This window comes from Plasmodium cynomolgi, chromosome 4 (genome assembly GCF_000321355.1).
Source record: "Plasmodium cynomolgi strain B DNA, chromosome 4, whole genome shotgun sequence".
Taxonomy (NCBI): Eukaryota; Apicomplexa; class Aconoidasida; order Haemosporida; family Plasmodiidae; genus Plasmodium; species Plasmodium cynomolgi.
This window is the reverse complement of record NC_020408.1, coordinates 125,292-145,068: the sequence shown is the minus strand read 5'-3', so window position 1 is coordinate 145,068 and position 19,777 is coordinate 125,292. Positions and strand designations below refer to the sequence as shown.

General features: G+C 46.8%; 5 protein-coding genes across 5 annotated transcripts; 3 read left to right on the top strand and 2 right to left on the bottom strand.

Moving 5' to 3' along the window:
* Positions 1 to 133: 133 nt before the first annotated feature.
* PCYB_041360 (hypothetical protein) lies at positions 134 to 6,020 on the top strand (the record flags this gene model as incomplete). The annotated part of the gene is made up of 5 exons (XM_004225287.1): positions 134 to 334; positions 481 to 1,266; positions 1,575 to 3,029; positions 3,184 to 5,067; positions 5,868 to 6,020. Coding segments are annotated over 3 exons (2,442 nt in total), but the record flags the coding sequence as incomplete, so codon positions are not given.
* Positions 6,021 to 6,719: 699 nt separating this feature from the next.
* PCYB_041350 (hypothetical protein) lies at positions 6,720 to 8,513 on the bottom strand (the record flags this gene model as incomplete). Its single annotated transcript, XM_004225286.1, has 1 exon — positions 6,720 to 8,513. A coding segment is annotated over one exon (1,794 nt), but the record flags the coding sequence as incomplete, so codon positions are not given.
* Positions 8,514 to 10,198: 1,685 nt separating this feature from the next.
* On the top strand, positions 10,199 to 11,841 carry PCYB_041340 (hypothetical protein; the record flags this gene model as incomplete). Its single annotated transcript, XM_004225285.1, has 1 exon — positions 10,199 to 11,841. A coding segment is annotated over one exon (1,643 nt), but the record flags the coding sequence as incomplete, so codon positions are not given.
* Positions 11,842 to 12,180: 339 nt separating this feature from the next.
* Positions 12,181 to 15,524, bottom strand: PCYB_041330 (hypothetical protein; the record flags this gene model as incomplete). The annotated part of the gene is made up of 5 exons (XM_004225284.1): positions 12,181 to 12,329; positions 12,564 to 13,065; positions 13,205 to 14,136; positions 14,312 to 14,467; positions 14,558 to 15,524. The coding sequence occupies 5 exons, from the start codon at positions 15,522 to 15,524 to the stop codon at positions 12,181 to 12,183; spliced, it is 2,706 nt and encodes a 901-aa protein (XP_004225332.1).
* A 2,570-nt stretch (positions 15,525 to 18,094) lies between these two features.
* PCYB_041320 (ATP synthase alpha chain) lies at positions 18,095 to 19,774 on the top strand (the record flags this gene model as incomplete). Its single annotated transcript, XM_004225283.1, has 1 exon — positions 18,095 to 19,774. Exon 1 carries the CDS (start codon positions 18,110 to 18,112, stop codon positions 19,772 to 19,774), a length of 1,665 nt encoding a protein of 554 aa, XP_004225331.1. The 5' UTR covers positions 18,095 to 18,109.
* Between the last annotated feature and the right edge of the window lie 3 nt (positions 19,775 to 19,777).

Genomic DNA, 19,777 nt, shown 5'->3' with positions numbered 1-19,777 from the left:
GGGGGCGAGCCCAAGTGAAGCTTCGCTCCGCTCATTTGAATTAGTCTCTCCGATCCTGTACACCTTCCTTCTGTGTGTCTCCATTTCATGATGACCTAATCTTTTTTCTTCCCCTTACCCATCCCCGTGGCAGTGCGCACAGCTGAGGAGGGAACTCCTCAAGCAGAAGAACCTAAACTGGTGTCTGTCTCTGAAGGTCCGAAGCATACACATGAAGCTAAACAGCCTCTATGCCAAAAAGGACCAGCTTGAAAGGAGCGTGCAAAATAGGATGAAGGAGATCGAGTTGCAGATGCTCGCTGGGGGAAGCAACCCAGGAGCTTCGGCGGATCAGGTAGGGGTGCCACGTGGTGGGGCGCGACGTGATGTAGTTCTGTGCGGCTCGATTGTGCGCAGTCTGCTCATCAAATGGGACCGAGATACCTCACAATGTAAACCACCTCTCGTACGTCGACATGCCCCCATTCCCCCCTCTCACAGGCACCCGCAGAAAAGGAAGGGCCGAGAGGAGACCCCACAAATGAGGATGCCCTAAATGAAGAAAAAAAAAAAGTGGAGGAATTAAAGAGAATGCTAGTAAAACATGAAAGAAGCATCCAGATAAGCGAAGTCGAGAAAGTAAAATCCGAGTTGGAGTTGAAGAGCTGTAAGGATAAGCTAAATGAGGAAATTGAAAAGAACGAAAATTTATACAAGAAGGTAAAGACTTATGAAGCGAATTTGGAGAGAGTAAAAAAGGAGGGAGAAAAATATTTGGACGAATTGGATGAGGTTAGAGTGGAGCTGCAAAAGTATCGATGTGCAAACAGCCAAGTGGAGGAGAGGAACAAGCTCCTGCAGGAGGAGAAGGTCAAATTGGCGCAAGCGAATAATGAGTTGAAGATAAGGCTGCAACGTGTGCAGACGTGCTTAACCGACTCGAGGCATAGGGAGCGCGCCTTCATCAGCTGCTCGCGGAAGATAATGAGTGTAGTTGCGTTTCTGCGTGAAAGTGGCAAAGGGGGGGGGTTCGCACTTGGGGGGAAGTATGGAGGAGCGATGAGGGACACGTTGGGAGATAAAGTGGATGAACTGTTAGGCGATAGGATGGGTGATACGTTGGGTTACACATTGGGGGTTACTGTGGACGATGCACAGGGCGCCCCCTTGGATAATGCGCTCACCCCCCCCCTGCGCGGAGACACCACCTTTGCGCAGACGGAGCTGCAGCTGGACGCCATTTGGGTGTCCATCCGGGCCTTGGTCGGAGTGAAGCGGGAATTCGAGGTGAGTCCGCCGGCGGTGCGCGCGTTCGCCAAGTGTTAAGGGAGTCGTCAGCACCGCGCCTTCGCAACTGCGTCTTTTTAAGCGCTCCTTCTGAACTGCGTCTTTTTAAGCGCTCCTTCTGAACTGCGTCTTTTTAAGCGCTCCTTCTGAACTGCGTCTTTTTAAGCGCCCCTTCTGAACTGCACCCGTTTAACCGCCCCTTCTGAACTGCACCCGTTTAACCGCTCCTTCGTAACTGCGTCTTTTTAAGCGCCCCTTCTGAACTGCACCCTTTTCATCGCGTTTTTTGCACCGCTCCCCCCCCGCAGGGCCAAAAGGACGAACTGGAGCGAGTACGAGCCGAGGCGCATGCCGCGAAGAGGGAGCTCGAAAGGAAGCAGAGAAGCTACGAAGAAGTTAAGCAGCAAATTGGGCAGCTACAAACAAAGCAGCAACGAAATGAGGAGGAAATTACTACCGTGAAGGAGAAGGACGAGAGGATCATTATGCAGTTAAGACAGACAATACAAGAGGAAGAAAAACTAACCAACGAGTACAAACACAGAAATGAATATAACCTGATGAGGATTAGACGATTGAAGAGAAGAGAAAGTAAAATGGTTCATGAAATTAATCAGTTAAGGAGGTACGTACAGGAGAATAAATCAAACCTTGAACGAGTAAACGATATGAGTAATAATAAAATTAAACACATCAAGGAAAGGAACAAAGAATTAATTACCAATTTGGATGATGTACACATCGAATTGCAAAGATGCGTAGGTCAAGTCAACACAGTCAGTAAAAATATGAAAGTGGTCGAGAGAGAGAAACAGAAACTCACACAAGAAAAGCATGTACTTAAATCTCAAAATGGAGAGCTAGCCAAAGAATTACAAATATACAGAAAAAAAAACCAAGTAATGAAAATGAAGGTATATACACTCAACAGCAGAATAGGTAAAATGAAAGAAAAAATAAAAAGCACAAATATGAGACTCAGCAAAATAGTGAAACATCATACAAAGTGCAACGGAAATTACAAAGAAGAACTATGTAGAAAAAATGAACACCTTGAAGAGTTGCAAAGAAAGCAGAAGGAATTACAAGAAGAATTAAAGGAGAAGGAGAAGACCATCCTGAGAAATGATGAATGCTTACACAAACTGAAAGAAGAAATTAAAATATATGAACATGAGAAAGACATCCTGAGTGAAGAAATAAAAAAAAAAAATTTATTAATAACAAGTAAAGAGGAAAAAATTGATATGCTCAGCAATATAGAAAGTGATCTACTAAAAGAAGGAAAAGTGAACCAACTTAAACTCATCGAAAGGAATAAGGAAATAAAAAATAACCTCGTGCAGATGAAAAAAATAAAAGTAGAAAACGTAAAACTGAATTGCCTAATTGATAAAATAAAAAAAGATTTGATAAGCTCAGAGCTGAGATGTAAAATGGCCTATAGAGACTTGGAAAAATTCAGAAAGGAGAAAAAAAAAATCATCTCAAATCTACAGAACGACTTGGAGGAGAAAGAAAAATGCCTCCAAATTACAGACCAGCGAGTCGAACTGCTGAGACGCGAAAGAGATGATGGACAGTCTAGCATTCAACACGAATTGAAGCTACTGCATAACCAGGTGGTAGAGCTAACAACAGAAAAGGAAAGGTATCGAGGAAAAGTGCAGCAACTGAACGATGAGCTGCAACAGTCTCAGCAAAAACTAAAGGAAGAAATCGGAAGCAATAAGGAGAGCAAAAAAAAACGAAAGTCTTTTTAACCAAGTGGATGAATATCAGAGGAAGATAAACAAACAGGATGAAGAAATAAAAACGCTTCGCATGATGCAACAGTCTTTTGAACGAAAACAAATCGAAGAGTACACTCATAATGAGGAGACACTAAAGCAGCAGTTTGAGGAGGAAAAACAAAAAATGAAGGACCAGTTTGAGGAGGAAAAGGAAAAAATGAAGAACCAGTTTGAGACACTAATGCAAACACAGAAGGAAACCCATCAGGGACAAATAAAAGAAATGGCCACCCAGAAGGAGAAAGAAATTCAGGAGCTGTCCAAAGAAATGCAAGCGGAGAAAGAACGATGTCAAAGAGACATAGAATCCATGACGGAGACACACAAACGAGTGGTCATCCAAGTGAGGGAGGAAGCTGAGAGGGAAATTAGCCAAGTGAGGGAGGAAACTGCGAAAGAAATTAGCCAAGTGAGGGAGGAAACTGCGAAAGAAATTAGCCAAGTGAAGGAAGAAACTCAGAAAGAAATTAACCAAATGAAAGACATTTGCGAGCAGAGGCGGAAAGCAGAACTGCTCAAAATCGAAAAGGAAAAAAGCCTCCAGAATAAAATTGATGAATGCACCTCCCTGCTGAGGGAGAAGGACGACGAATTGAGGTGCGCCATTCGCCAGTACGACCAGAAGCTGCAAGCTCAAAATAGGGAAATGGAAACCTTGGTGAACGAGTGCGAACAGAAACTCAGGGAGGCACGGGCGGCTAGGCGGGCCGGCACCAGTGTCACCCCCGCGGAGGAGGTAAAGTTGGAGAAGTGCGTGGAGGCCGCAGATGAGGAGGAGGTCTCCAACATGGGCAGCGCCGCAAATCCGGCTAATCCGGCTAATGCGGCTAATCCTGCTAAGGACATCCACTCTGCCGCCATCGCGCAGCTCGAGGAAAGCCTGCGGGGAAGCGAAACGAAGATCTGCCAACTCGAGAAGGAGCTGCTCGACTCCAGGCGAGAGTTGGCCGAGTTGGCTCAGAAGAACCGCAGCCTGGCCGACGGTAAAGCGGAGGTAGACAGGGAGGTCGCCAATTTGGTGGCGGAAAATCAGAGATTGAAGGAGGAGAGACTGGAGGAGGAGGGACTGGGTACCTCCGCCCCGAGTGTCTTCCCTCTGAGTGCTTCCCTCGTGGAGGGCTCTCCCTTGCATACGATTTTCCCCTTTCTTGGGAGCGGCAGTGCGTGCGACGCACCGGAAGAAGAACCCTTGGCAGTAGTGGGAAAGAAAAAAAAAAAGAAGCATAAGAAAGGCACCTCCAGAAAGGGGCGCCGTGAAACGGAGCAAAATTGCGACGAAGGGGGCCCCATGAACGGGGGAAGTAACATGGAGCAGGAGGCGGAAGAGACGGAGGAGCGAAAGAAGACGGGGGAGACGGGGGAGACGGAGAAGACGGAGAAGACGGAGGAGATGGAGGAGACGGAGGAGCGAAAGAAGACTTTTGGCAAGAAGAACAAAACCTCGGCGAGGAGGAAAAAAGGAAAAGGAAAAACTGGTTCGGATGATGGAGATGGTGAGGACGATGGGGGCGATGGAAACCATCGCGACAATAGCGACACACGAGAAGAGACGGATAAAGGGGACGCACTCCTCGTCGCAGACGCACATAAGGTGCCCCTCAGTCTCGTCTCAACAAACGAACAAAGCTGCTACGTATTCCTGAAAGGGATAAACGTGAAACTGGACGAAATTGTCGATAAGGTCAAAGCCAAGGAAGACCCCCTGCTCATAAATGACGCGCTAAACAAGATCAATATGGCCATTTCGACGTGGAATTTGTTTTCTGACCCGAATGCGACAACTGCGGAGGAGCCGGGAGGAGGAGCCTTGTTGGATGAGGAAACCCTACCGGATGGGGAAGCCGCACAGATTGGCGAAGCCGCACAGACTGAGGAAGCCGTACAGACTGGGGAAGCCAAGCGGGCCGAGTGGACCGATGCAGACATAGGTGAGGGGCACTTCTCCGACGAGCGGTACGAAGCTCTGAAAAGGGAAGTCTCCGAAAAGGTGGAGCTCATTCGTCAGATGGTGTGACGTAGGCGGGAGGAGAGCTTCCCGCCGGTCTGGACATTCCAAAGTGTGCGTAGAGGTGGTTCTTTTTTTTTCCCTCATTTTTTCACGTTTTTTTTGCCTTATTTTTGCCTTTATTTTTGCCTTATTTTTGTCCTTTTTTTTCGCTTTTTTAACCTTTTTTCCCTTTTTTTCACGTTTTTTTTCCCCTTTTTTCCCCTTTTTTTCCCTCTTTTTCACGTTTTTTTTAAATTCCGCCCATTTTGAATTGATGAGCTGCCCCTGCCCGCGTGCAGGACAGCCCCCATTTGTCCTATGTTTTCGTTCGATAAGTTTGCGCGGTGGAGCAGCCTGGTCTGGTTAGCCAGCTAGTGGCTCCATTGGGCCAGCTAGCTCCATTTGGCCAACTCGATGAGGTTGCTTCACCTCGATCGGGCTGCTTCACCTCGATCAGGCTGCTTAACCTCGATCGGCTGCTTCACCTCGCCCACGCGCCTACCAACTGCTTGCCATTTTAAAAACGTCTTTTTAAAAATGCCAAATGGTTGAGATGATCACACGAGGTGCAAGGGTGGATGTGCTACAGAAAAAAGTGGAGTAGTGAGAATGGTTATTCGGGTTTGGTGGGCGCGTCTTCGGGGTAGGCCTCTCATTCGAGGTAGGACGCATACTCCCCTGTTAATACTTCTCCCCGTGCCGCTTCGCCGCTTCCCCGCTTCACCGCTTCTCCTCTCCGTGGCTGTGTCCACCTAGACGAGCTCCGAAAAGAGCGGCACAGTGCGCACGTAGAAGTGGTTCATCTGGTACTTGCTGTGCAGGTCGGTGAGGTGGTTCTTCTGCGCGTCGGTGAGGTGGTTCTTCTGCACATCGCTGAGGTGGTTCTTCTGCACGTCAGTGAGGTGGCTCTTCTGCACGTCGCCCCTTCCCTTGGCGCTGTAGTAAACGTCCTCATACATAGACTTGAGGTGTAAATTATACGCTGCACATACTCGAATATTGTGAGAGACAATAAGGTAGCCAGCTTTGAAAATTAAATCCAGAATAAAGATAAAAGCAACTGCGCAGTAAAATATGCAGACACACTCATCTGCTAAAATTTTCGACTTGTGGTGCATACAGATAAAGAGTAGCAGAAGGAATCGGGTCAAGAGAGTTAAAACGATGAGCAGGAGATGGTTGTTCTTTAAATTATAATTCAGCCTTAAATTCTTGATGAAATTATTTCCTATCATTAGTGTCGAGAGGGAGGATAGTCCGTGCATGTGCTTTGTGTTGATGTAGATTAGGAGAGAAGCAATAGATATGAATCCTTTGTAATCTCCCTTGAAGTTATTTTTGTGACTCGACTCTTGGTTATTGAACAGATTCAGTTCGTCAGTCTGGAGAGCTCTATTAGTGGGAGAACCCCCCACTCCGTTTGTTACCTTTCCACCTAAATTACTCAGCCCATTGGTTACTTCCCCACCCCAATTGCTATTCAACCCGCTGATTGCTTTTCCACCCACCCCTGAGATCGCTGCGGCACCCCCGTTTATGCTCAAAAAAGGGGGAAGCTTACTCTTACTGGTTTCATTCATAAAGGGGCGAATGATATACCCGATGAATTGCCGACCAGACAAGGAACACAAAAAGACATAAATATTTCTAATAATTTTGAAGGAAGGAATTACTGCGAAAAGGAGATAAAAATATGGCGCGTATTTTTCTGACTTGTTCATATTTCTCAAGAAAATTTCAAAAATGTTGTTATAGACGAGAAGGAGGAGGAATAGAAAATCGGAGGTACACTTTACGAAGATGAAAAGAGTAAAAAATAGGACCTCCACTATACTGGAGAGAAATACAGAACACAAAAAGGATATAACTGAGTTGCCTAAAATTATTAAAAAGGATACGATAAACATGATATGGTTATGCTCAAACAATTTGAAATACATGTCTGACTGTGTTAGGATTATCTTCAAGTCATGGATGTTTATCTTTGTATAGAAGAAGTAAATCACTATAGACATAGCTATTTTTCCTAGACAGTAGATTACATAAGGGATGATTAGGCGTATCTGGTTCAGGTAGGAGACCTTCAGACTATCATCCAAATAGCAGTGGTACCTTTCATTGTTGGATACATTAGTGTACATTAATTTATTCATGGCGAATTTCTTCCCGATTTTGTTTTTCTTCACATTTAGCTTTCGGAAGGTGGCTACTTGATTCTCCACCAGGTGTTCGAAGTATTCGCAAAGGTTGTGAGAGATTGGGGTATGTCCACTCCCGCTGATTTGTTCACCATCTTGCTTGACATCAGTGACAGTTGTAACTTTCTTCTTCCTGGAAGTGACAGCGTCCCCCGTGGGTACATCTACCTCGTTCCTCATAGACTGCACCGACTTGATATCCAACGAGTTATTGCACCCCATGGTGCTTAATGATACAATGGATCGTTTCTTCAGAACCCCTCCTGAGGAGCGATTTCCCACATTGGGCTTATTCCCACCAAAAGAGCCATACGGAATGAGAGTGCCATCATCCGATTTGCTAGTGTTGTTATTACTGTTGGTATGTTTGGTGATTGCGAGGGTGTGTCCCACTCGACCACCATTATCTGTGTGATCTATATTTCGACGTAGCCTCTCGAAAATCAAATTGCAGTGCTTTATAGTAAGGCACTTGATCGGGATGAAACAAACGTTCTTAATTAAAAGGGGTTGGAAATGTACATTCGAAACGTAGGAGGCCAGGAAGTAAAGACGTAAAATCATAAAGGGGATGTCCACTAGGATGATACCAATCACAGCAGCATGCTTTTTGCAGAAGTATATATCCCCGAGATCCAAATTTTTTCTGTTCTTTTCTGTCACGAGGGATATAATCGGAAAGGAATAAGCATTCAAGTAGAGAGAAAACGAAATTAAGACTCCTCCAATTATTTTAATCCAAAAATTGGTGTTTTTAACAATATATGAGAGCTTGACCAAAGTGAACAGCAACTCGAAAATGTCAAAGAGGTCTATCACCACGTGGAGGATTAAATTGTTATGGAAAATCTGTTCATTCGTTATGGTCATTTCGTCTGGGTACAGCTGTTTGTACGACTTCACAGACAGAGCTGTGTATATGAGTGTACTCAAACTGAGGAGAGCAAATATAACACACTTGTTATAATAATCTGTGTTTGTTTCTTCTGAATAGGCATTTTCGTTGAAGGCAAAAAAGTACATAAAAATGACTTTGAAGGAGATGGAGTACACGTAGAGGATCCAGCAGTTGCCTCCCTTGACGGCCGCAAAGGATTGGGAGTTGTTGAAGCAGAAGTGGATGAAAATGTATATGTCGAAGGTGCAGAGGAGGAGGATGAATTTGTTGTACTCGAAGAGGATGTAGTACAGCCCCAGCTGCTGCACGATGAAGGTCATCAGGTTGAAGAAGAAGGAGATGCGCCACCCGTTCAGGATTTTGGTGATCATTTTGGTGGGAAGGCGCAGCGGTGCAGAAGTCACGACGAGGGGAAGCGGTGAAGAAGTCACGAAGAGGGGAAGCGGAGAAGAAGTCACGCAGAGGGGAAGCGGAGAAGAAGTCAGGAAGAGACGACTGGACGACGAGACGAAGTTACCAAGTTACCAACATGCCAAGTTCCGAAGCTGCCACGTGGCGAAAAAAATTCTGACCGGCAAGGTAAAAATGACCAAAAAGTGGGGCACAAAAAAAAAAAAAAAAACACACAAGGTACACACATAAGTACACACATAAGTACACACATAAGTACACACATAAGTACACACATAAGGTACACACAAAGGATGCCCCCCACTCTGCGCGGCAACCGCTACGCTGATCAAACAAGTAATGGAGCACACGGACAGACATTATCGCGGGCGAGTCGGAATATATCCCCCCTTATATCTTTAAGAACAACCAACTGTTTTGCAACAAATTTGTAGCTAGCTAAAAATGTTCCTTGTTAAAAAAAAAAAAAAAATATGAACGTTCAGATCGGAGGAGTGGAGGAGCGGAGGAGCGGCGGAGCGGCAGAACAGCAGAACAGCAGATCGGCAGAACGGCAGAGCGACAGAACGGCAGAGCGGCAGAGCGCGCCCGTTGTGAGAAGAAACGAAACGAAATGATACGCCTTGTGGGTAGGCGCAAGTGGTGATAGCTACGCCAGTGTGCATACGCTTAAAACGCCTATGTGTTTATTTCCCCTGCACACATGCGTAAAAAAAATGCGCACTTTGCCTATGCTCATTGGATACACCTGTGTGATTATTTTGGAAAAAAACAGTGAGAGGGGTATCACCCAGCTCAGTGTTGTAATTGCGTCAAATGTGATTGTGCCGTATGAGCTACGGGAGGGGTTAAAAAGTTGCAGTGCTTTGCAGCGAACAGGAAACGAAAAAAAAAAAAAGGGGACTTATCACCGTTCACACGCGAAATGCCGATCTCAGATCAGCACTGTGTTTACTTTTATGGCTTCCCATCCGAGGGAGGAAAGCAGGAATGGGTATAAAAAAATGTGGAAAAATAACAAGACCCCCCGTGGAAACTTCTTCGCCCAGGCCCTAGCTGAGCGGGGGAAATCTCACCCACTCGACATGCATATGTCACTATGTGTGTGTGGCATGCATACATATAGATTAACATGTGTGTCTACCCATAAGGACAACATTTGTGTTCCTCTCCCCAGTGACTCATCCGTTTGTGCCTACCCGGAAGGGAAATGTTCACTCGTGCACAAATCACGCATGAATTTTGCTAATCCCCCCTTGGGCGAAAAAAAAAAAAAAAACGAAAAAAATGTGCAGACGTGGAAAAAACGCCATGATCAAAGATAAAGGATCCCGATTTGGAGATTAAAAGAAGAAAAAAAAAAATGGAATTTCCGCAGAATGACGAATCTACGTTGATGCTCCTAGAATGCATTTGTAATGAGGCCACCCCGTAGGTGCGTGAAAGTGACCAGATGTAAGTACCTTCAAAAGGTGCACACAAACGTGCATGCAAATGTTCCTACGTCTACGTACACACGTAGTTCCTCGCGTGCACGTAATGGTATACCCACTTCGTAGGAGGTAGAAGGGGAAGACGAAGCCTTCGCTTCAACCCGCCGATGAGGACCAGCCCAACAGAGCCTTCTCGATAAGTGCCAGACAGTATGAGTAAGCCCGCGCAGGGAAAGGCACCCGGGGAGAGCGGCAAACCGGGGGAGAGTGCCAAACCGGGGGAGAGTGCCAAACCTGGGGAGAGAAGCAAGCCTGGCCCCAGTGGCCAACAAAGCTTACCTAAGAAGGAGAGGCAAAAAATAAAGCCAATCCAAGTCAGACGAAGCTTGAAGGACATCCTAGTGAACGAGAATCCAAGTCAACTCATCCTTAATTATAACGGGAAAAAAATAGAGTGCGCTTTTCCTGACGAAGATGTGAAGAAGAAAAACATGTTAAGTGAGTCCCAAACGGAAGAATCCACAAACGGGAAAGACAAAAGAAAAAAAGGAGGAAACATTGAAAGACTTTTTAGCACAGAAGTAATCGATAGTCATCAACAAATTATGATGGAAGAATTAAAAGAACTCCTAAACAAAGAAGACCTAACTGATGAAATGAAAAATAATATTAAATCCCTCTACATAGAAGTGCAGGAAATTTATATGGAAATAAAAAACGACTTAAAAAAGAATTTCCCCACATCGAAGGAAATTCTGAATTTGTATCGATCTGATGACTTCAACAAAAAGAGTAAGAATGCTATTTGGAAAAAATTTTGTTTTTACAAACTGCTTGGGGATCAGATGAGTGATATTCATATTTGCACCATTTCGTCGTATAGGCTAAAATATTTGAAAACTATTTATAAGTGGTACTGTAAGAATAAGCGTGTTTTGTTTGGTAGCCGGTGTGGTCATCGCTCTAGGGGGGGAGGGCCCTCTGCTCGCGGCGATGACACGGCCACGGGGGGCTCGGCCACGGAGGACACGGCCACGGAGGGCTCGGCGGCGGAGGACACAGCCACGGAAGACGCGGTCACGGAAGACACGGCCAATGATGTTACCGCAAATGGTGATGCCGCAAATGGTGATACCCCCAATGGTGATGCTGCCAAAGATGTGATCGGTGCGCAGAAGCAGGTCGCGGAGGGGGCGATGGACGGGAGCGACCCAGTTGAGGCAGATGCCCCCGACGATGCAGTGGCGTGTGAGGAGGGGGGAACATCCCAGACTGGGGATGGCTCAACACCGCGGGGGGGAGAAGCAAATGGGGTGAAGAAGAAAAGGGAGAGCGAAAAGGGGGGCAAAAAGGGAGACAAAAAGGGAGACAAAAGGGGAGACGGAAAGGGGGCTGACACAGGACACTATGGGAGGGAAATTTCCGACCAGTTCGATGACCTTCTCACGAGACACATGCAAGAAATAAAGAGACCCGATGGTGAGGGAGAGGAGAGAGAAGGTGATTGGAGCCACCAACAACAGGAAGAAGTGAACAACAAACAGAGAGATAACATCCTAGCGAATTACATATTTCCGAGTTCGCTTTTTGAGAAGGATCAAAAGGGTGTACCCGAGGAGGAGGGAGGCAAGCCATTTGACAGTGGACACGGAAAAAATGACATCGAGTTGGACTACACCGGGGAGGAGGACCTGATGCCGACTCAGATTGACACAAAAAGGATCATGGAGCTGGAGGAAGAAATCAAACGACAGAAGCTGCTAATCAAGGAGAAGGAAATCGAAATAATTAACTCTCCAATTGGGATTAAATTTAAGGACATCTTTGGGAATTTCCAGGACATCGACATAAACGAGTGAACAGTTGTGGCGACGCGGGTGTGGGGGTAGGTCTGTACTGTGTAGGTGTGTGCTGTGTAGGCGTATACTGTGTAGGCGTATACTGTGTAGGTGTGGGGTGGGGAGACCCAGTTGGCACGCGCGCAGGGTAGAAGTTATATGCAGCTTATCAGCTTAGCCCTTTTTTGAAGACGTGTTCGGTGTCAGTCGGGGCAAACGCAGAAGAAGTGAGCGCGTCAGCAGCGTATCTACACAAATGCGGTAATATGCACGCTCACGCGGCCATGTGCACACTCACACGGTCATATGAACGTAGATACGTTCACCCATGGGGGGTGCCCTCTCCGTGAGGCGAATCAAAAGTAATTCAGGCAGTTGTCAAACAGGACTGTATTCTCGTAGGAGTATTTTTCGTAGACGCTGGTGTGTGCGGTCGGCTCGTGGAAGGCGCCTTTTTCTTGCTGACTTTTGGAAGTGGCGCCCCCTTTTGCCTCTCTTCCGTCTCCTGAGAGAAAATGGGGGGAGGGGGGGGTTTCGCTAAGGAGAGGCGTGGGCAGTTGCAGGCGTGGGCAGCTGCAGGGGGGCGCAATGCAAGAAGGGGAGAAACGGCGAAGGGGCGAAGCAGCAAAGGGGTGAAGAAGCAAAGGGGCAAAGCAGCAAAGGGGTGAAGTAGCAACGTAAACCGCGGCTCGCAATGCTCCAGTCGCTTCGCTCCTCCCCACTCCCCTCCACGGCGTACGCGAGGCCCTGCTAAGGTCCAGAAAGAGCGCCTGCGTGAAGATGCAGTCCATGGCTAAGTCCCGGTCCACCTTGGAAAAAATCAAATACATAAGGGACAAAAAAAAATTCACAAAAAAAACAAACAGAATAAAGGTAACATTAATCGCGTCTTCCCTCAGTGCGAGGAAGCACGTGAAAAAATAAAGCACCAACTTAATGCCAATTTCTTTTACGTGACAAAAAAACAAAAAATTGTCAACTCGTGTATTTTTAATTAAATTTTTGCTGATTATTATTCTATTAAGCATGATAGGTCCCTTCATATGTCTAATCAGTTTGAGGGTAAAGGAGGACACCACTGATATGGGTGTTAACACTTCTTCTTCCGTTTCTGTGTGGTATCCCGCCCTTCCTTGTGCTTCGTTTCCCCTCCGCGTTTTTATTCGTCTTCGATAGGTGATGTACTTCCGCCCGAGCAGCATGTAGATGAACATGTACGTGTCCGCGAGGAAGAGGTAGGCCTGCGGTGTGTAGCGGCGGTGTGCTGGTGTAGCGGCGGTGTGATGTAGCGGCGGTGTGATGTAGCGGTGGTGTGGTGTAGCGGCGGTGTATCGGTGTAGCGGCTGCGTTTTGCCAATTTCCCTCGTTTGACAGGCCTACCAGGTAGCCAAAGAGGAAGAGAACCACCAGCGTGTTCTTTTTTTTATTAAAGTAGTCCAGCATGTCGTACGACGGGTTATATTTAGACATGATGAGGAGGACGAAAAAGAATGACAGCAGGTTAAAGACATACATCAAGGACATGAAGATCCCATCGAATAGGGAACAGGTAACAACGTAAAGAAGGAGAGAGCAAAATGAATAAACTAAAATAATAAAAGAATTAATCCTGAGAATCCAGCAGGACCTAATCGTGTTGATATTCCATAGGTAAGTCAAGTCATACAAATGCTGGTTCAGGTCTTGATCGAAGTCCATTGTGTAGGTAACCACAAGGATGGCAATTTTAGTCGCTATCAGAATGAAGAAAAAGAGGAAGATCACAGAATACCCAAATGAATTTTTCTCTATTTGGTCCACATAGCATGACATGTACCTTTTGAAGTTCAGTCTGTTGTATTTTAAATAATGAAAATAATACTGTGGGGTTATTTTATCGTAACTTAGACTATCAACACGGTTGTAGTCAGAATTTTGAATCACGTTTATGTTTATCGTGTCTGTAGATCTGAAGCTCCTGCTGAGTAGGTCCGTGTTCACGTGGCTTTCCTTAAAGTGCAGGCTGGTCGATGATTTGTGTGGGCTGTGTTTCGGGCCTTCCTCTGAATGGCTCTTTTCGTACTCACATGCGTGGATTTGACACGTATCGGTGCAGATTTTACACTTATCGGTGCAGATCTCACACTTATCGGTGCAGATCGCAGACTTATGGGAGTAAATCTCACACTCGTTGGTGTAGCTCCCCCCCGTGGGTGAGCTTCCCGGGCGGCCCTTCTCGCCCCTGCGGCGGTTGTAAAACTTGGACTTCCGGTAGATGCGCGACCCGTGGATGATGGCGAAGCAGAGGTTCTTCATGATGAACTGGGGGGAACCTGCATAGGGGGGTGATCAGCGGGGAGGGGAGGGGAGGCGATCAATGGGGAAGCGATCAGCTGGGGGGTGATCATCGGGGAGGTGCACAACTGGGTGGCGGGAAGTGTGCGAATGGGTGGCGGGAAGTGTGCGAATGTGTGGCGCCGCGGCTCCTCGGTTGGCGATGGCCCTTACACGAGGTAGCCGAGAAGATCAAGTAAAGGAACAGGCGTGCCGTGAAGAGAGACACATCGGTGAAGAAGAAGCTGTATATGCTGATGTACTTGAGGCAGGACATGGCGTCCCCGCCGACCTTGGATCTGGGGAGGGAGTCCTCAGCGGAAGTGGAAGCTAAAGCGGGGGAGGAAGGGCAGAAGGAAGAAGTTCCCCCGGTTATACCCCCGGTTGTACCCCTAGTTATCCCCCCAGTCATGCCCCTACTAATCGAATGCTTCCCTTCCAATAGTGGAGGCCCCCCCAGGGAACTACTCCTTTTGGTAAGAGCCCCACCAGGAGGGTACCCATAATGGTCTTTCCCTCCACCACCGTTGCCATCCTTCCGGTGGCTACTCCACCTATGCAGCGCCGCATCACGACTGTAACTGTGTAGTAAATGGGGTCCACTAGGGGAATGGTCTCCTATATCTCCCCCCCCTTTAGTGGAGAGCTTCTTCTTTTTGTTACTTTCGTAGGAAAAACTCGGAAGAGAGTAAGCATGAATGGCTATATTTACGCAGAGCAGAACACCAAAGAGTATGAAAACAGCTTGGTAGGCATGTAGGAAGAAGGAATAAAATTCGATGAGACGCTTCCTATCGATGGAAGCATGAAGAAACAGATCGGGGTTAGTAAACACGGATAACTCCTGTACCACTCGAAAGTGGTACAGAAAAAAATGGAGATTAATACAATAAAAAAAATCAGATATGTCGAGAAAATCAATCGATACGTGGGTTATTATGAGGAGACAAAAAAAAATCTCCAAATTGATGAAGCGTACTTTGAGGAGATCAAAATCGGTGACAAAAAAGAACAAGATGTAGACCACTATAGAGATGAGGATCGTCGAGCTGACGACGTGGATGCTGTTTGCGTAGTTGTCCAGTTGTACGGGTAACGGTAGGGATGGCCCCCCTCCACCTGACTCCTCATGTTGGCTAATGAGGGCCCTCGGAAGGGAGACGTAGTATATCACTGTTATCTTAGCCACGATGCTGTAGATGTATATCATGTACATATGTGTGTTGTTGGCTGATCTGAGTTGTAGGTAGAGGAAGATGGTAAGTAGCCCGACATCTAGCAGCAGCACGAGCATTTTGCTGGTCATCAGTTGCCACGAGAGAAGCCCCTGTTGGGTGGTTATGGCCGCCAGCAGCAGCAGCTTCAGCAGGAACGTCGCGCGCCTCATGGGGGCATTCAGAGAAGCCGTTTGTATAAGCGATGCGGTTTGAATAAGCGAAGCGGTTTGAACAAGCGAAGCGGTTTCTGTAGGAGAAGCGTTTTTAATAGGGGCAGTAATTTGTGTAGATGAAGCGATTTGTGTAGGAGAAGCTGCTTGTGTTGGAGAAGCTGTTCGTGTAGGAGAAGCTGTTCGTGTAGGAGAAGCTGTTTGTGTAGGAGAAGCTGTTTGTGTTGGAGAAGCACACCTCTTCCGCCCCGTCTGCGTATGCGCCAGCACACCACTGGGCACGAATCAAACCCTACCTGGGCGTGCGCCAATTTGAGCGATTAAAAATGTGTACACGCCCTCGAGGGGACTACCGCGTGGGGGAGCCTCCTCCTATTTCGTAAAAAAGGGAGAAGCGGGGCAAAACGGAGAGAGGCCGTGCAACGCACTCGAGTGATGTTATTTTTCTCTACTTTGAATGTCCCTTTTTTTTTTTTTTTTCTTTTTTTTTTGGATTATTTCGACCCGGATGATACTAACAAAATGAGGGGGGCGTCGTTCCAGCGGCGCGAAGAAAGACGAGCCACAGGAAGGGGCGCTTTTTAAAACGTCCCATTTGAAGCGCCCCATTTGAAGCGCCCCATTTGAAGCGCCCCCGTTGAAGTGCCCCCGTTGAAGTGCCCCCGTTGAAGCGCCCCCATTGAAGTGCCCTCGTTGAAGCGCCCCCGTTGAGGTACCCCATTTGACGCGTCACGCGCAGGGTGACATGAATGATGGATATTCCCCGTGAGCGCGTCTCCCTCAAGCGAAGTGTTAAAAAAAGGTGTACCTCTTTGGGACGAGCGAAGCTTTATCGTGTGTATTAGCTAGCCGTGGCTATCAAACGGGCCACCATACATTTCTTCACGTGTGTACGTACATAGTAAGGGGGTGAGGGGGGGAGCCCCCCCCTCTTTTCTTGGGAAGTGCTTCCCAGCATATTGGCTCCAAAATTTGTTGCAGAGCGGGGGGGGGGCAAACTGTGTGAAAGCGCGTTTGGTGATTTTTCCTCCAACGGGTATGCAGGTAGGAGTGCATCACTGCGACCAGGGGGGAGGTGGCATCGTGAAGATTTCGCAATTGCACAGCTGACCTGGGGGGAGGTGGGATCGTGCGCATTTCGCAATTGCACAACTGACCAGGGGAGCGAGATTCCAACATATGGGGAATGAAAAGATATCCGTTCATCCCACTTTGTAGTGACATCAATGGGGAGAAAAAAAAATGCAAATATAATTTAGAGTTCCTTTGGTGGTTCCCAAGATTGGCATGTTTATTTGCAACTTACATGGTGAGCAAACCAAAAAAAAAAAAAAAAAAAAAAGAGAAAAAAGGGGAAGGGGAAGATGTATCTATAACTTTCACCATGTAGAAGTCGAATGTGTGCACTATGGCAAAAAAAAAAAAAAAAAAAAAAAAAAAAGCACGAGCTAGAGCAGAGGGAGGGTAGCGCTGATTGACTGACTGGAAGAGCTTTAGAATACACCCGCGTGCATACAAAAATTATCACATGTACTTTATTGTGCCCCCGACCTGCTGTGCGAAATTTTGTGTATCGTTTGAACTCCGTGTGGTAATTCGGCCAAGGTACTTCAGCCAAGGTACTTTAGCGGGGGGTAAATTGTCATGCTGGGAGGTTATTTTATTTTTTTTTTTTTGTTTCTCTAGAGCGAACTGGAAGAAAAAATAAAAAAAAAAAAACGGAAAAAAGGAAAAAAAAGGGAAGCAGCAAAGAGGAAGCGGCAAAGAGGAAGTAGTTAACAGGAAACAGCACTCCGCAGCTACCTGTTAAAAGCAACGAACAATCGCTAACTCGCAGGGCGAGGCGAAACGGAAGAGAAACGCTCCTTCCCCCACCTGTGGTCACGTGCCCCTTTTTGTTACGTTGTTCCCCGCGGAACATAATCTCTTTTCGCGCAATTGTGTTGGAGTTGCATGAGTATTCCTTCCGCACCCCGCGCGGTATGTTTAGTTGGCCTTTCCTTTTTTTGGGAACCGCCTAAGGTGTGCGTGTACGGAGGGGAGAGAGCGCGTGGCGTGGCATGCCAGGGGGTAGCCTGGCCCGAACTGGCTAAACTGGCCCGAACTGGCTAAACTGGCCCGAACTGGCTAAACTGGCCTGAATTGGCTTAACCTGACTGATTGCACATCTCAGAGTTGGTTTATTTCCCCTTTTTTTTTTTTTTCCCCCCCCTTTAGTCTCTAACCTGCAGAGGAAACATCGCGTGAGATCCCCCAGAAGGACGCCCCGTTGTATGCACACCGGGCGAGCATGCGAGAGGGGGCTCCGTCAGTGATAGAAGCGGCACCAGTAGTGGTATAGCAGAGAAGCAGCAGGTTGAGCCATCCCCCTGCGAAGGTGGCAACGAACGGCGCTAGGAACGGCGGTACGAACGGCGGTACGAACGGCGGTACGAACGGCGGTACGAACATCGCTAGGAACGTCGCTACGGACGTCGCTTCGAACATCGCAACGAACGTCGCAACCCACATCGCTGCAACTCCCCCCTGCGAACGTCGCCTCGAACGTGGCTCCCAGCTCCGCTGCGCAGGTCGCTTTACACAACATGCAGGGAGCGGCTAAAATGCGGCTGCTAGGGCAGCAGCTGGGTCAGCAGCTGAGGAGGAAGGTAAAATGGAGCAGCGGCGCAGTACTGCCATACTCCACGAAAATAAGCCCTGTGGAAATCTCCAAAATTCTGGAGAAAAAATTTGAACAGTTTGATTTTAAGACATCCGCAAATGAAGTGGGATACGTGTTAAGTGTAGGAGACGGAATATGTAGAGCTTTTGGGTTAAACAATGTGAAGTCGTCAGAACTGCTAGAAATTCACAACAGTGATGGGGATGGAGGAGGTGCATCAAACATTACGTATGGAATGGCTACTAACCTGGAGTATGATAACGTTGGGGTAGTGATTTTTGGAAATGACAGAAATATAAAAGAAGGAGATATCATAAAACGGACAAACAGAATTATTGACGTGAGTGTTGGTCCTGAGTTATTGGGGAGAGTAGTGGATGGATTGGGGAAGGAGATTGATGGAGGGAAACCAATTCAGACCAATGAAAAAAGGAAAATAGAAATAAAAGCACCAGGAATTATTGCACGGAAGAGTGTAAATGAGTCCATTATTACAGGAATTAAATGTATTGACAGTCTAGTCCCTATAGGAAGAGGTCAGAGAGAGTTAATCATAGGAGATAGACAAACAGGAAAAACAGCCATAGCAGTAGATACCATCATTCATCAAAAAAATGTAAATGAACAGGTACCAGATAATGAAAAGGTTTACTGTATTTATGTTGCTATTGGACAGAAAAAAAGTAACATCGCAAAGTTGGTTAATCTTCTGAAAAAATACGATGCGTTGAAATATACCATTATTGTAAATTCGAGTGCTTCTGATGCTTCACCTCTGCAGTTTTTGGCACCATACACAGGATGTGCCATGGCCGAATATTTTCGAGACAATGGAAAGCATGCGTTGATTATTTTTGATGACTTGAGTAAACAGGCAGTTGCTTATAGACAGCTGTCCCTTCTTCTGAGGAGACCTCCAGGGAGAGAAGCATACCCAGGAGATATATTTTATATCCACTCGAAGCTGTTGGAGAGGTCCTCTAAATTAAATGACACACTAAAAGGGGGAAGTCTAACTGCACTGCCAATCATTGAGACTCTAAATAACGATGTATCGGCTTACATTCCAACTAATGTCATTTCGATCACAGATGGACAGATATTTTTGGAGAGTGAATTGTTTTACAAAGGGATAATCCCTGCGATTAATGTAGGATTGAGTGTGTCTCGGATAGGTAGTAGTGCACAGTATAAGTGTATGAAGAAACTAGCTTCTTCGATGAAGTTGGAGTTAGCTCAATTTCGTGAGATCGTGGCTTTTTCTCAGTTCGGTTCAGACTTAGATGCATCTACGAAGAAGCTCATCGAGAAGGGAAAAATATTAACAGAAATACTAAAGCAGAAGCAGTACTCTCCTGTCAGTATCAGCTACCAGATTTGCCTCATCTATGCAGCCACGAGAGACTACCTCGCTAGTCTTACCATCGACAAGGTGCAGGACTTTGAGAAGAAATATTTTGAGTACCTCGATAATAACTATGCCGATGTGTTGAGGAAGATCCAGGCCAACTGCGACTTGGCTGAGGTGGAGGACCAGATCAAGGAGAGCATCCAGCGCTTCCTCGAGCTGTACAAGGGGGAGAGCTGACCA